We start from the raw sequence: 16,215 nt of genomic DNA on the forward strand, positions 1-16,215 counted from the left end.
AAAAAATCAAATAATTTACAAGGGGAAGAAAATTAGACTGGCAATAGACTTACCAAAAATAACAAATAAAGCAGGTAAACAATAAAACAGCATTTTCAAAACACTCAGGGACAGAAAGTATGAATCAAGGATTTTATATGTGGCCAAGATATCCCTTCAAATATCAAGCCTTTAAAAAGAACTCAAGGAGCCCGGCCGGGCGTGGCTCAGCGGTTGAGTGTCGACCTAGGATCCAGGCGATAGGGGTTCGATTCCTGGTCAGGGCACATGCCCAGGTTTCGGGCTCAAGGCAGCCAACCAATGACACTCTCATCATTGATGTTTCTATCTCTCTCTTCCTCTCCTTTCCTCTCTCTGAAATCAATAAAGATATATATATATATTTTTAAAAAGAACTCAAGGAATTCCATATCTAAGAGTCCTTCATGAGTAATTTACTAGGAGAACTTCATCCAACCAAGAGATAATTAGGGAAACTTCAGCAAAATATTTAATGTGATCATTCAATATACTTAATAGTAGATCTCAGGAAAAAACAAGGATGGGAACTAGGGTAAAAAATAATATGCAAAATTACATGTTCTGACAAAGTATAAACCTAAAAAACAAGAGTACAGGGAGAGGAAAAGTAGAGAATAGAGTACTCATCAATAGTTGGGTCACAGTAGATGAGAATTAAAGAATATTATTCACTTAAACATGACTGGAGAATAATTAGTTAAAAAGTAGTATATTAAAGGCATTTTTAAAAGGTATATACAAAGGTAAACAATCAACAAAGAACACAACCCTCCCTAAATATCAAAAGAAATTTAAAAAAAACAAAAAAAGCATGTAACATAAACACAGCAAATTTAATGTAACACAATATAAAATTATAAGAGTTGAGACAGATCTATCGGTTATATTAATAAATATGAATAGATTTACCTCATCTATCAGGGGAAGAAATTTTTAATTTGGCTCACAAAGCAGGACCAAACTATACTGTGTAGAAAACACACATCCAAAACAAAAAGATCCAGAATGGCTAAAAATAAGGGGATGACCAAAAGTATTCTGGGCAAATAGAAATAATAAAACAGAAGTTGTGATATTACTATTGAGTAGAATTTAAGCAAAAGGTATTGAATGTGACAAAAGCCACCATTCATGATGAATAATAGGAGACTTTAACACAACATTCTCTGTGTACAAGATAGATCAAGTGTACAAAAAATAATAAAAATATAAGAGACAACATAACCAATAAGGTAGAGATTATGGATATGTACTGAAATTTTACACTCTAAATAGAAAATACACCTTACTAAATGTACATGATATATTCACAAAAACTGATCACATATTAAGTAAAAAATATACTGGTAAATTTGATCAAACACACACATTACAAATATTCTTTGATCACAATATAATAAAACTAGAAGCTAACAAAAAATATAAAACAAGGCTCTTCTGAAAACTAAAAAAAATTTTATTACACAAGTTTTGGGCAAAAAATAGTAATATAAACTAAAATTACAATTTTCTAAAAAAACTTTACATATTAGAATAAATAAAATACATCAGAAGCAGTGATCAGAGAATTTGTAGCCTTAAAAACTTGTATCAATAAAAATAAACTAAATAATTCCAATTCCCAACTTAAAAGCTAGAAGAAAAAGTAAACCAAAAGAAAGCACACAGACAGAAATAACAAAGGTAAAAGCAGAAATCACTAGAGAATGGGGGGTGGGGGGAGCAGAGCAAGTTTAATAAAAAAATCAAAATCCTGTTGTTTTGGAAAAAATTAACAAAACAGACAAATGACATGTTAACTTAAAACAAAGGAAAAAACACAAATCTACAAAATAAGAAATGACAAAAGGGAAATAACCATTGAAACAAAGAATTTTTTAAAATTATACTACTTACTTTCCAAACTTTTATGCAAATAAATATGAAAAGTTAGATGAAATGGGTAATTTCATAAGAAAAAACTATTTACCAAAATTGACCCCATTAGGTAAGAAAGCTTAAAAGACTAATTTCACTAGAAGAATTAGAGGAATTTATGAAGAAATTATGCCACAAAAAAGTACCAATCCCAGATGGTTTCATAGGGAAATTCTACGAAATCTTCAAAGAGCAGAGAGTCACAATGCTATAACTATCCCTAACTTCTTGGAGGGAATAAAACACACATATAAATAATCAGTGTATTCAACAGTGTGGCTGTGTCTGGGGGCCACCAATCCAAACCTCTTATGTCATAAACTTTTATTTACTACCAACCAGCTTTCCAACTTTCAAGACCATCTCAAAATCACTAGTCTAGGTCCCCAAATCCAATATACATCCTCTCTTAACATCCCCTTTCTGAGAAATTACTAAGACATAGTCAAGGCTGATTTTCACTTACTATAAAATAAACTAATAGACTTAGCCATGCTTCATCAACAGGTTTTTCTAGCAGATTTTTGGGAAGTGGATAGCAGAAAAGAAAATTCAACACAGATAAGGATGGGAGAGTACCTCAGAAAATTACAAACAAATAGGAATATAAGAAGTGACAGCAGTTTTGGGGGTGGAGGGGAATGAGAAATTTAGTTTTATCATACTGGAGATAAAGAAGACAAATTCTGGAGTGCTATTTGGGAGTCATGCCCATAGAAATGATTGGTTTAAGTCTGGGGAATGGCAGAAGAAACTATATGGAGGAAACTGTAATGTTACCTATACCAATCCTACAAATAAGGGATAGAAATGATTTTACTAACTCACCATTCAAAAGATTGAGAGACTAAAATAAAATACTACATAAAAGCCACCTTAAAAATACTGCTTAGCAGAATGTGTCATTCTTCTTGGGTAAAAGCCAACATAGTGGGCATAAGAACTGAGTGAGAGCAGCATACAGAGACTAAACAGTCATTCAAATGGCAGAGTTAAAAGTAGGAAATTAACAGCTCCCCCCCCCAAAAAAAAACACACCAAAGTCTTAAGGAGGGAAACTACTACTCTTGTCTCCACTCCTCCACAGCTGGTTAACAACTGATGAACAATTCATCAACTCAGGGGGTAATGCTTATCAAATTCCCTTCATGTAATTCATTTATAACTGTCTTTATCCCATTAGATATTTCAAAACTGGGAAGGATAGATGGCTTCTTCCAAGATAGAATTGACACACTTCTTAGCAAAATTCACTGATGGGATCACTTTGTCCAGGGGAAAAAAAACCAAAAAAAAACACCACAAAACAATGTCTTTAAAAGTCCATGTGTGCATAAAATCAAACCCATTTAAAATCCTGAAAATAATTCAATTTTGAGAATTCTGTAGACTCCATTTAGAAACAATTAGTCTTCATCTTCACAATATCAGATATCATTAGAACATAGCATGTTTTCAAGATAAACAAAAATACTTTAAAACTGTCCCTACCCTTCCCACCCCCAACCCCACTATCTATCAGCATATTCTAGAAAGCAAAGCTTTTTCATGCAAGTATCCACCAGAAACAACCACCACCACCTGTTCCTAAAATAGCTAGTGATGAAACAGAAGGGCAGTGACAAAGCTGGAGAGGTGACTAACACACTGCAGAGGGTGTTCTGTAACTACTGGCATGCAGTGACCGTCAAGCAGGTGAACAGAATCATAGGCAGAGGCTGCCAGCTAGAACCTTTAAAGGGGCTGAATGCTCCAAGCAGAAAGCCCAACTTCCTGGTTCATCTCAGTAAAGTTCTCAGTGAGAAAGAATTCTACCACCAAAAGGACTAAGGTTTGTAACAAAGGAAACTCTCAGGAACAAAGCAGCAGTTACATATGCTAAGTTCTTCCACAAATGAAAAATGTATTTATGCCTTAGAGAATAAATTAAGCATGCTCCCTATTCACAATAAAAAATATATATAGGCAGCACTTTTCATTAAAATTAGTTTACTTCATTATATAATTTCATCTTTAACTAATAATCTTATAAGAGTATGTGTTGCTATTTATAACTCAAAAACAGGGCACCTCCAAAATGGAATTATTTTATCGTACCTGAAGAGAGGGCTTTGGTTCTAATTATATATATTAAAAATATACAGATTGTTCTTAGCTTTTACAATCCTACAGTTTGGCTCAGTGTAATGAATCATATGTCTAATTAGAGAATTGGTAGTGCAATTTTCTGTGTTTTTGTTTTTTCTTTCTTAGAATATCAATATTGTCATTTTAAAATGGGTCTATCTCTAACAAAAGATAAAGAAAATGAGAGTATTCTGAAAATTAGCAGAAATTTTAATTAACTAGATCTTTGGCATAATCAAATAGCTTAAAACAGTTCAAAGATAAAATATTTAATGAATCAAAAGAAGACCACCCTAAAATTTTCTTCCCATAAAAAAGAATGAGATCCAACTTACTTAAGGGTATGCATGGTAATAACCTGCATAAGTCACTCCACTTTATGAGTGTAATGTTTCAGTACATATCAGATATACAGGGTCCTTATATTGTATTTTTCCCAGGTCAATTCCAAAATCAAACACTATATCCACAAATACATTCACACTTGTCCAACTATAGGGTGTCTCCCCAAAATGTATACACACACTTTGAATAATTATAAAGACAGCTTTTATTAAAATGCATTTCATTTTCAAAATTGAGCTGTCAGCTGTTACAGTGTGTATACATTTTTGGGGGACACCCTGTAGAAATACCTAATTTTGGTTGAGTTATGCTGATAAAGTTATATTCTTAGTTAAAATAATGCAGCTTTATTCAAACCTAATTCCAACGTGTAATTTGTAATTAATACAAACCCAAGTTACATACAAAACCTTCTACTTGGCTGGGTTGGTCCAGAGAGACATTTTTGGCATTGCTCATTATATTAAAATTTTAAAAATTCATGTTTATTTTCTATTACTAAAAAATTAGGGAGAGAAAGCAACTTTAAAAGCAAAAAAAAAAGAAAAAGAAAAAGAAAAAGAAAAAACGAGAATAACATTTCAATTAAAAGCTATTGGATTGTCTAACATATACTCAAGTCACTAGATTAGAGAGGGATCAGCAAACTATGGCCAACAGGTCAAATGCAGCCCATTGCTGTTTTTGTAAATAGTTTTATTGGAACACAGCCATACCCATTTGTTAACTTATTGTCTCTGGTTTTTCTCACTAGGTGGTGGCAGAGTTTAGTAGTTGCAACAGAGACTCTATGACCCACAAGGTCCAAAATGTTTATCATTTGGCCCGTTATAGAAAAAATACTTGAGGATCCCTGTTCTAGATTTCAACATGTACCACAGAAAATTTCTACATTAGTGCCTAGTTAACCTTAATGTTGCCTAATTTATGATTTGACATAAACTGCTCAAGTGCCCTTTATCTTTGTCCTGTTAAAGTTTAGCTTATTTGCTGTGTTCACTGAGGTTTCCCATGTACAAATCATTATATGGGGAAGAAGCTGTGAAGGTTAGCTTTAGATTAGCAAAGACTATTCCCATCAGATTTGCTTGTTGCCTATTTTTCTTATATTGCTATAAAATTACCATTTCGGAGTCACTGTGAGAGGCCTGACCCAGGCTGGGTGCCGGCCCTAGCTCAGAGTGAGAAGGTTGGTCAAGGGAGAGAAGGGGCTCAATGTCATCGTAATCATCTTCCTCTGTATCCCCCTCCCCATCAGCAAAAGTACCTCTAGTCAAGAAATCGGAGCGCGTCCGCGCCATTCGAGCTTTCTTTTTATGGGCCGGTCTGGCAACCTGCTTGACCAAATGATAAAACAAATAACACAATGTTTTGTTTTGTTTTATTTTTGAGATGATGCCAATGAAAGATATCAGAGAGCTCATGAATTTCATGAAGCATCCCTCCACCCCACAATGCACATTCTACTAGGAAGTGACAGAGATAACCAAAAGCAATCCATATACATTACTCTGGACAAAGGACGGGAATGGGAGCTAAATCTACACTGTCTTCTCCATAACCAAGGAAGTTATCTTTCACTGCCATAATAAGTCACAAAAGTCACTTGTATAAATTGCCTTCTTTTTCTTTGCAACTTCCTTTTTGTAAATACAATCTGGGATTATAGGTACCATTCCCTGCCTGAAGTACACCTCCCTAAGTCTGAACAAACTTAACTCACGGCTTCTTTCTCTATAAACTCTTCGGAGTAAATGGGTAGATGAGATGCTGTATCTACAAGAATAATAATTTCCAAAATAGCATGCATCTATTTTGCATAAAATATAAACAAAATTCCATACTTACCTCTCCTTGGCCCGGCCCAGTTAACTTCACAGGTTTCCAAGTTGGTTCATCTTGTTTATGGAGTTTAGGATTTCTGCTGTTTAAGGATTCCTTGTTGACGCTTAGGATAAAAAATCAGGATTACATTTCAATTCCTAGCAGATATCCCATGGCAGCAGTCTTAAAGTATACCATAAAATATACTTTAACAGCCAGGTCAAAGAATTCTAGCAAATTCTGGACGTATTTCTAGAAATTATTCAATCACCAAAACAATATATCAGATTTTTTCTGATTACCAAACTGATACTATTATCAAGAATTGACGTTTTTTTCAACATGGCGGCAGAGTAGGTGCATCTTTCTTGCACCTCTTCCGAGAACCAAACTGGAAATAAAACTAAATTGGGGAACATTCACCCTGAATTAGCCAACTGAAGACTAGCTGAAGAAGAGACTTTTAAACAAGGAAGGGCAAAAACCTCCTTGAGATTGCACCCTGTACAACAGCTCACATGATGTGGTCAGAGTTGAGCCTCAAAGTCAGCGAGCCTCAGGGAAATCCCACCCATGAAGGGAACAACAACAATCAAGACCCAATTACAAGAGGAGAGCCAAAATAACCTATAAAAGGGACATTCCGAGAGCACCCCCAGAAACAAACACAAAGAGACAGCTAAAGTGGGGAGACAAAGAAACAACCCCCAAATGAAAGAAAAGGAGGAATCTCCAGAAAAAGAGCTAAATGAAATAGAGGCAAGCAATTTCTCAGACGCAGAGTTCAAAATAATGGTTAAAAGGATGATCTACGAACTTAGTGAAAACTACAAGAAACTTAATGGGAACTACATCAGCATGAAAAAGGACATAGAATCCCTAACTAAGAACCAGAGACAAGAATACATGGGAAGGAATTAAAAGTAGGCTGGATGAAGCAGAGGATCAAATCAGCGATTTGTAAGACAAAGTAGGAAAAAACACCCAATCAGAGCAACAAAAAGAAAAAATAATTTTAAAAAACAAGGATAGTTTAAAGGAACTTTGGGACAACATGAAACATAACAATTATCTACATCACAGGGATAACAGAAAAAGAAATAAGCAAGGGATGAAATAATGGCATAAAACTTCCCTAACTTGGTGAAAAAAAAAGTCACACAAGTTCAAGAAACACAGAGAGTTCCAATCAAGATGAACAAAAAGAGACCCACATCAAGACACATCATGATTAAAATGGCAAACATTAAAGACAAAGAGAATCTTAAAGGCAGCGAGAGAGAAAGTTACCAACAAGGGAGTTCCCATAAGGACGTCAGCTGATTTTTCAATAGAAACACTTCAGGCGAGAAGGGATTGGCATGAAGTATCAAAGTAATGAAAAGCAAGGACCTAAATCCAAGAATACTCTATCCAGCAAGGCTATCATTTGAAATTGAAGGCCAAATAAAGAGTTTCCAAGACCAAAAAAAAAAAAAAAAAAGCTAAAGGAGTTTAATACCACCAAACCAGCATTGCAACAAATATTAAGAGAAGGCTTTAAGATAAAGAAATATATAGAAAGAGGACCGCAGGAATGAAGGGGGGGAAAAATGCAATAAATAAATGGACTAAATGATCCAATCAAAAGACACAGGGTAGCAGAGTGGATAAGAAAACATGACCCATATACATGCTGTCCATAAGAGACCCACCTCAGAACAAAAGATTCAGACAGGAAGTAAAGGGGTGAAAAAAAATATTCCGTGCAACTGGAAACAAAACAAAAAAGCTGGAGTAGCAATACTCTGATAAAAAAGGCTTCAAATAAAGGCCATAACAGAGACAAAAAAGGCCACTACATAATACTAAAGGGATCAATCCAACAAGAGGACATAAACCTTGTAAACATACATGTAGTCAATATGGGAGCACTTAAATATATTAAAAAAACTTTCGGTGGACTTTATGGAAGAGATTTGCAGCAATACAGAGTCATAGTAGGGGACTTTTAACACCCCACTGTCATCAATGGGTAGATCTCCCAGACAAAAAATCAACAAGGAAACAGTGACCTTAAACGACACTCTGGGTCAGATGGATTTAATTGATATTACTATTTCACCCCAAAGCAGAAGAATATACATTTTCCTCAAGCACACATGGGGCATTCTCAAAGAAAGATCACATGTTAGAACACAAAATAAATCTTAACAAATTCGAGAAAACTGAAATCATACCAAGCATCTTCTCGGATAACAATGGCATGAAACTAGAAATCTACTTTAATAAAAACACTCAAAATCACTCAAACACATGATGGCTAAATAGCATGCTATTAAACAATAAATGGGTTACCACGGAGATCAAGGAAGAAATAAAAAATTACTTGGAAAAAAGTGAAAATGAACACATAATAATCCAAAATTTATGGGACACAGAGAAAGCAGTCCTGAGAGGGAAGTTCATAGCATTAAGATCTCCCTAAAAAAGCAAGAAAAATCTCAAATAAATAATCTAACCCTACACCTAAGAGAACTGGAAAGAGAACAACAAGAAAATCACAGAGAAAGCAAAAGGAAGGATATAATAAAGATCAGAGTGGAAATAAATGACAGAAGCTAAAAAAACAATACAAAAGATCAGTGAAACCAAGAGTTGGTTCTTTGAAAAGATAAACAAGACTGATGAACCTTTTAGCTAGACTGACCAAGAAACAAAAATGAAAGAGTCAAAGTAACAACTGACATCACAGAAATACAAAGGATTGTAAGAAAATGCTATGAACAACAATAGGCGAACAGATTGGACAACCTGGGCTAAAAGAACAAATTCCTAGAAACATATAATCTTCCAGAACTCAATCAGGAAGAATCAGTAACCTAAAGAGACCAGTAAAAACTAATGAAATTGAAGCAGTAATAAAAAAAACTCCCAGCTAACAAAAGTCTTGGACCTGATGGCTTCACAGGTGAATTTTACCAAACATTCAAAGACTAACTAAGACCTACCCTTCTCAAACTATTCCAAAACATTCAAGAAGGAGATTTCCAAACTCTTTTTACAAAGCCAACATTATCCTAATTCCAAAACCAGATAAAGACCCTACAAAGAAAGAAAATTATAGGCCAATATCTTGGATGAACACAGATGCTAGAATTCTCAACAAAATATTAGCAAACCAGCCCAGCTGCTGTGACTCAACAGTTGAGAATCAACCTGTGATCCAGGAGATCACAGTTTGATTCCCGGTCAGGGCATATGCCTGGATTGTGGGCTGAATCCCCAGTAGGGGGGCGTGCAGTGGCAGACAATCAATGACTCTCTCATCACTGATGTTTCTATCTCTCTCTTCCTCTCTCTTCCTGTCTCTGAAATCAATACAGACATATTTTTTTGAAAAACATTAGCAAACCAGATCCAGCAAAAAATTAAAAGGATCATACACTTGCCCTGGCCAGTGTGGCTCAGTTAGCTGAGTGTCCTCCCATGCACCAAAGGTTTGCCAGCTTGATTCCGGGTCGGGTCATATACCCTGACTGCAGGCTTAATCCACAGTAGGGGGCATGCAGGAGGTAGGTGATCAATGTTTCTCTCTCACATCAATGCTTCTCTCTCCCTCTCTCTCTCCCCCAATCCATCTTTTGCTCTTGCTAAAAAATCAATTAAAAAAATAAAATAAAAAATAAAAAGATCATAACTATGACCAAGTGGGATTTATTCTGGGGATGTAAGGCTGCTACAATATCCCTAAATCAATAAATGTGATACATCACATAAACAAAATGAAAGATAAAAATCTCATGATCATATCAAAAGATGCATAAAAAGCACTGGATAAAATCCAGCACCCACTTATGATAAAAACTCTCAGCAAGGTAAGAATAGAGAGATCATGCTTCAACATAACAAAGGCCATATATGAAAATGCTACAGCCAATATCATATTCAATAGGCAAAAGCTAAAAGCATTTCCATTAAGATCAAGAACAAGACACATATGTCCACTTTCACCACTCTTATTCAACATAGTGCTGAAAGTCCTAGCCACAGCAGTCAGACAAGAAGAAGAAATAAAGGCATTCAAATTGGAAAGGAGAAGTAAAACTGTCATTATTCACAGATGACATGATATTGTACATAGAAAACCCCAGACTCCACTAAAACTACATCTAATAAATGAATTCATCACAACAGCAGGATACAAAAGTAATATCCGGGAATCAGTGGCATTTTTTTACACCAATGACAAACTCTCAGAAAGAAAAATTAAGAAAACATTTCAAAGATAAATTAATCCCATTTATTACTGCAACAAAAAAAATAAGGTACCTAGGAATAAATTTAACAAAGGAGGTAAAATATCTATACTTGGAAAATTTTAGGTCATTGGAGAAAGAAATAGAGGAAGATGCAAAGAAGTGGAAGCATATACCATGTTCATGAATTAGAAGAATTGACATCATTAAAATGACCATACTCCCCAAAGCAATCTATAGATTCAACACAATTCCTATTAAAATACCAATGGCATATTTCACAGATCTAGAACAAATATTCCAAAAATCTATATGAAACCAAAAAGGACCCTGAATAGCCTCAGCAATTTTGAGAAAGAACAAAGTTGGAGTGATCACAATACTGGATATCAAACCATACTACAAAGCCATAGTAATCAAAACAGCTTGGTACTGGAACAAGAACAGGCATATAGATCCAATGAACAGAACAAAGAGCCCAGCAATCAACCCACACCTTTATGGTCAATTAACATTTGACAAAGGAGTCAAGAGCATACAATGGAGTAAAAACAGTCCCTTCAGTAAATGATGTTGGGAAAATTGGACAAGTACATGGAAAAAAAATGAAACTAGGCCACCAACTTACACCATACATAACAATAAACTCAAAATGGATAAAAGACTTAAATGTTAAGTCGCAAAACCATAAAAATCCTAGAAGAAAACATAGGCAATAAAATCTCAGGCATCACTCAGAACAGTATCTTTGCCAATATGTCTCTAAGGGCAAGGGAAACAGGAAAAAAATAAACAAATGGGACTACATCAAAAAAGCTTCTGCACCACAAAATAAACCATCAATGAAAAGAAAAGGGAACCCATTGTATGGGAGAACCTATTTGCCATTGATTCATCTGATAAGGGGTTAATATCCAAAATATACACAGAACTTATACAACTCAATACCAGGAAGACAAACAATTCAATTTAAAAATGGGCAAAGGACCTGAATAGATAACTTCTCCAAAGAGGACATACAGATGGCCAATAGACATGTGAAAAAATGCTCAAGATCACTAGTCATCAGAGAGATGCAAATTAAAACTACAATGAGGTATCACCTGTTAGAATGGCTACTATCAATAAATCAACAAACAACAAGAGCTGGCGAGGATTTGGAGATAAGGGAACCCTAGTGCACTGCTGGTGGGAATGCAGGCTGGCACAATCACAGTGGAAAACAATATGGAGTTTTCTCAAAAAATTAAAAATGGAACTGCCTTTTTAATCCAGTGATCCCACTTCTGGGTATATATCCTAAGAATCCCTAAACACTAGTGAGAATAAAGACACCCCACACCCCTATGTTCATAACAGCGTTATTTACAATAGCCAGGATCTGGAAACAGCACAAGCACCTATCAATAGATGAGTGGATAAAAGAGCTGTGGTACATTCACACAAGGGAATACTATGTGGTTGTACAAAGAAGGAATTCTTACCTTTGCAACAGCATGGATAGACCTGGAGACTATGCTAAGTGAAATAAGCCAGTCAGAGAAAGACAAATACCATATGATCTCACTAATATGTGGAATCTAATGATCAAAATAAACTGACAAACAACAGACCAGAAGCATGGATACCTGGAATGGACTGACAAATGTCAGAGGGGAGGGGCATGGGGGAAGACTGGATAAAGGAAGATGAAGGGATTAGCTAAAGAACATATATGCATAGCCCATGGACACATTATTTTTACTTTTTTTGTGGTAAAAATAAAAATTTACCACCTTACCTATTTTTAACTATACATTAATGTTAACTACATGTACACTTGTAAAATAGATCTCTAGAACTTTTTCACCTTGCACAAATAAATTCTATTACTCATTGTACAACTCCCCCTTTTCCCTTACTCTAAACCTCTGATAACCACCATTCTCCTTTCTGTTTCTAAGACTTTGACTATATTAGGAACTTCATATAAGTGAAAGATCTTTATACTTTTTTTCTTAACTAGTGATAACCACAAGAAAAGCATTTTTTTAGGGTGTACATTAAACAAATTTGATAAACTTAAGATTTGTATTAACTCTTTGTATACAGCAGTGACAAAGCACATTAGCTTTAAAGCCTGACACTAAGCTTGGATTGCTACACCTAACAGCTCTAGGACAACCAGCACTTGCTGAATGCCTACTATGTTTACTGGCACTGTATTGCCTTTCACAAATGCTTTCTCACTCAATGGGAAGAAACCAAAAACTGCTATCTGTGCTTAGTCAAAGATTCTTAGGGTATAATTATATTCAATTCCAAGTGGCTGGTGGAGTCAACAATTAGGAAACTTTTTTACACAGAGAAAATGGCTAATTTGAGTAGCACCCATGCAAATAGTTGATGCAGATCAAGGCACCTTAATACAGGCATACCTATTTTTACTGCACTTCACAGATGTTGCGAATTTTTTTTAATTAAAGGCAAGACCCTCTATCAGCAAAAAGATTATGACTCGCTTTACTGTGATACTAGCTTTGCTGCAGTGGTCTGGAACTGAACTAAGGTGTGTCTGTAAAATTCTCCAAACATTTTTCCCACTTATACATAAAAATAAACAAACATTTCACTTACAGGGAAATACTCATATTTTCCTTTGGTGTGAAGAAAATGGCCCTAGTAGTTCCATCTCTGGGAGGGTCATTAGATTTGTGACTATAAGATTGAGTCATCCTAAAGTGTTCTCTTTTTGAAATGCGATTATTAGAGTGTTTACAGGCTACATTCAGTTGGGTACACATTCTGTCTGTCTTGGATAATTCATTGACAGTACTAGATTGGCATGGGCCTCCTTTTCTTTCAAAGCACAGGGTGACAGGTCGATCCTTCAGGGGAAAGTGAGCAGAGGGACTGTCTTTTGGGACAAGAGCTGCATCTTTTACAGTTACTGATGGATGCCCTAGTACATCAGATTCTTCTTTATTTAGGGTATTCAGAACAAGGAGAGAGGATGGCCTCTCTACTACTTTCTTTGATTGATGGAAAGATGATACCGGAAAAGACTCTCCAATTCTTGGCTTTTCAATTGTCTTGAAGGTTTTACGCTCCCTCTCTAAAATATCCGTTTGCTGGCGAATCTGTTCCATCATCTCTTTTTCATTCTGCTGCTGCAACTGTTTCTGCCTTTCTTCCTTCTCAGTGTTCAGCTTTTCCAACTTCTTAAGCATGGTATTAGAAGAATCTGTATTCAAAGCAATATCTTGATTTTCTCCTGAAGAGTGATACTTTCTTGTCTCCCTGTTTATATCCAAAGTAAGAGCTGGAATTATCTCTTCACTTTCCATTAGTTTGTTTCTCTGGATACTTGTATCTAGTTGGGAACTTGTTTTCAGTGGGTCTTGTTGAGGAATATAGAAAAATGTAGGCAGACTACTGGAAATGAAGGACTCTTTCAGCTGTGGCTTACAGGTAATAGATTCAGAACTATAAACAAGTTTTTCCTTCATACTCCCATTATTCAAATGCACTAAGTCAGAGGGTGCTCCCTTTTGAATCAACGTAAAGTTAGTCTCACTTGAGGCACTAAGGTCATTGTCCTGTGAATCAAATTTTTGACTGCTAGATATCTTAGGTGATAGAAACCGCAAGTCTCCTTCATCTAAAATTAAAGACTCTAGTTTGCTCTGTTGGTTTTCCTCACAGCTTAGAAGTTCCAAGCTTCCTTGAGAGCTTCCACTATCAGGTGTACCCTGTAAAGACTGAAGGCCCTCAGGCATCAGTTCTGTAGACCATCTGCGTTCTTCTGAAGGAGACACACCACCAAGAGAACGAACTTTCAGCAATTCTAAGCTAAATATAGCTTGTTCTAGTTCTCTCATTCTCCGACTTTCTCTTTTGGCCCGACCTACTTTTTTCTGGTGGAGATCCTCCAAGGACTTGGGTCTCTCTCTTACAATCACATCTTCCTGCAAGTCCACACCACTCTGGCTTCTGGCTCTCTCCTGTCGCTTGTTTGGGGACTCCTTCAGGCATTCCACTGAACTAATTCGACTACTCTCAATCACAGATTTACATTCCTCTATGGCTTTTACTCTGCTGTCAAAGTAACAATCCTCCCATTCTGAAGGGTCTGAACCCTGAACTTTCAGAGCTCCATATGGCTCAAAATTCATCAATCCAAGTTCTAGTTTTTGTTCTTTTAAAGCTTTAAATCTATATAAAAATAGAAAAAAAGTAGGTTAGAGCTATCTCTTGGTTACCACTGGAGAGAATACATTTACTGAGAATTTAAGAAAAAAATGCAGTGTCTCAAAAAATTTATTTATTATACCTAAGTATTTCTCAACCTAACTTCAATGCACATTTCATAATTCTATTTCCATGAATGAGATTATATTTCATTAAGTGCATTATTCCTAATTAAGCATTCTACTCAAAAAAATAAATAAAATCAGAAGTAAAGCTCTCATTTAACAATATCCTTATTTTAATGTAAACCTTAAAAATAAAAGAAAGTTTCTAAAGGTAAAAACAGTTGAATAATGCCAATTCTTAAAGATTCAACCTAATGTAAAAGTTAATTCTTAGCAGTTATAACCATAGACTATGTAGGTTTTCAATCCAATTTAATTCAATAAACACTTATTTAGCTTCTATTATAGACCACACAATGTAAGTTAAATTGCTAGGAGTATCACAATTTAGTGGTGAAGACAAACTGCACATAACCAATTCTAATACAAGTTAGGCAGAGGTATAAACAATGTATTTGAGCAAGGGAAGAATTATTATAAGAACAAAGATTACCTTTGTCTTGCTCTGAATCCTCTACATATTGACTGCAAAAGGATAATTTTGTTCCTTTGTTCTTGATACCTCTTACTTTCCCTGTAGCCTTTCCATCTTGCCTGTATACAAATAGCAGCCATGTGCCTCCGCCTATAGTGCTCTCGCCATCTCTGTTGGATGATGATGGCTGCAGTCCGGAGCTCCAAATACCGCTGCCTTTCCAAATGAGCACGCCACGAAGCCTGGAGAAGAGTAACTGCACTAGCCATAACTAGAGCATCTTTCTGCACAGCTGCATCTCTGACTTGCTTCTGGTTTAGGTAATTCCTCCAGAATCGCTGTAGAGAAGACAAAATAATAGAAACTGATTGTCATACCTTATACCACATTTTCACAGAAAAAGGAAAAAAGAATAAATTTCTTATGTCATAACTAAAGCGTAAGTGGCTAAATGCTAAATTGTGGGTGATTTAAAAAGTTTTATTTTCTAGATATTCTTGGTTAAAGCAACTATTTTAGATAATATAACCTCAATAAAGTTAATTATAGAACTTAATTTAAATTTTTTGATGCTTTCATGCCCTACAATTAATTTTAACATATTACAAATTATTCTCATACTACAATTTGCCATTATTATTGAATTTAAGTCAACATGCACACATTTCAAAAATTAAGATAGTAAAGTTTGTTCTTGTACAAACAGAAAAGGTCCTGTGGAAACATGTATCGTATAAATTGATGAGAAAGAAAATAAAACAGGTAAATGTGAAATAAGGTACCTATAAACCAAGATAAGTACTTAACAACAATGTACTTATAACACGCAAATATCACTGAGAAAAATATTAAATATAACTATGCAACAAAAATTAAGGCACATAACTCCTTTGCCCCTAATCATACCTCACAAGCCATTGTAACTATAAATTCAATTTAATTAAAATTCAACTCCACTGATATTTATTAATAG

The 16,215-nt window shown here is 35.2% G+C and overlaps 1 protein-coding gene across 3 annotated transcripts in view; it reads right to left on the minus strand.

The window, feature by feature from the left end:
• The window catches only part of MYO9A (myosin IXA), a 271,712-nt gene that overhangs the window by 68,109 nt on the left and 187,388 nt on the right, over nucleotides 1-16,215 (minus strand). The window contains exons 24-27 of one of the 3 annotated variants that reach the window (XM_081129790.1): nucleotides 15,261-15,580; nucleotides 13,089-14,666; nucleotides 6,259-6,358; nucleotides 5,535-5,744 (exon numbers count right to left, since the gene is read on the minus strand). In XM_081129790.1, coding sequence (XP_080985916.1) covers nucleotides 5,535-5,744; nucleotides 6,259-6,358; nucleotides 13,089-14,666; nucleotides 15,261-15,580 — 2,208 coding nt within the window. Of the gene's footprint in view, nucleotides 1-5,534; nucleotides 5,748-6,258; nucleotides 6,359-13,088; nucleotides 14,667-15,260; nucleotides 15,581-16,215 lie in introns of all 3 variants that reach the window. The other 2 variants (XM_081129791.1, XM_081129792.1) reach the window with 2 other exon arrangements.

This window comes from Miniopterus schreibersii (genome assembly GCF_964146895.1).
Source record: "Miniopterus schreibersii genome assembly, chromosome: 1".
Taxonomy (NCBI): Eukaryota; Metazoa; Chordata; class Mammalia; order Chiroptera; family Miniopteridae; genus Miniopterus; species Miniopterus schreibersii.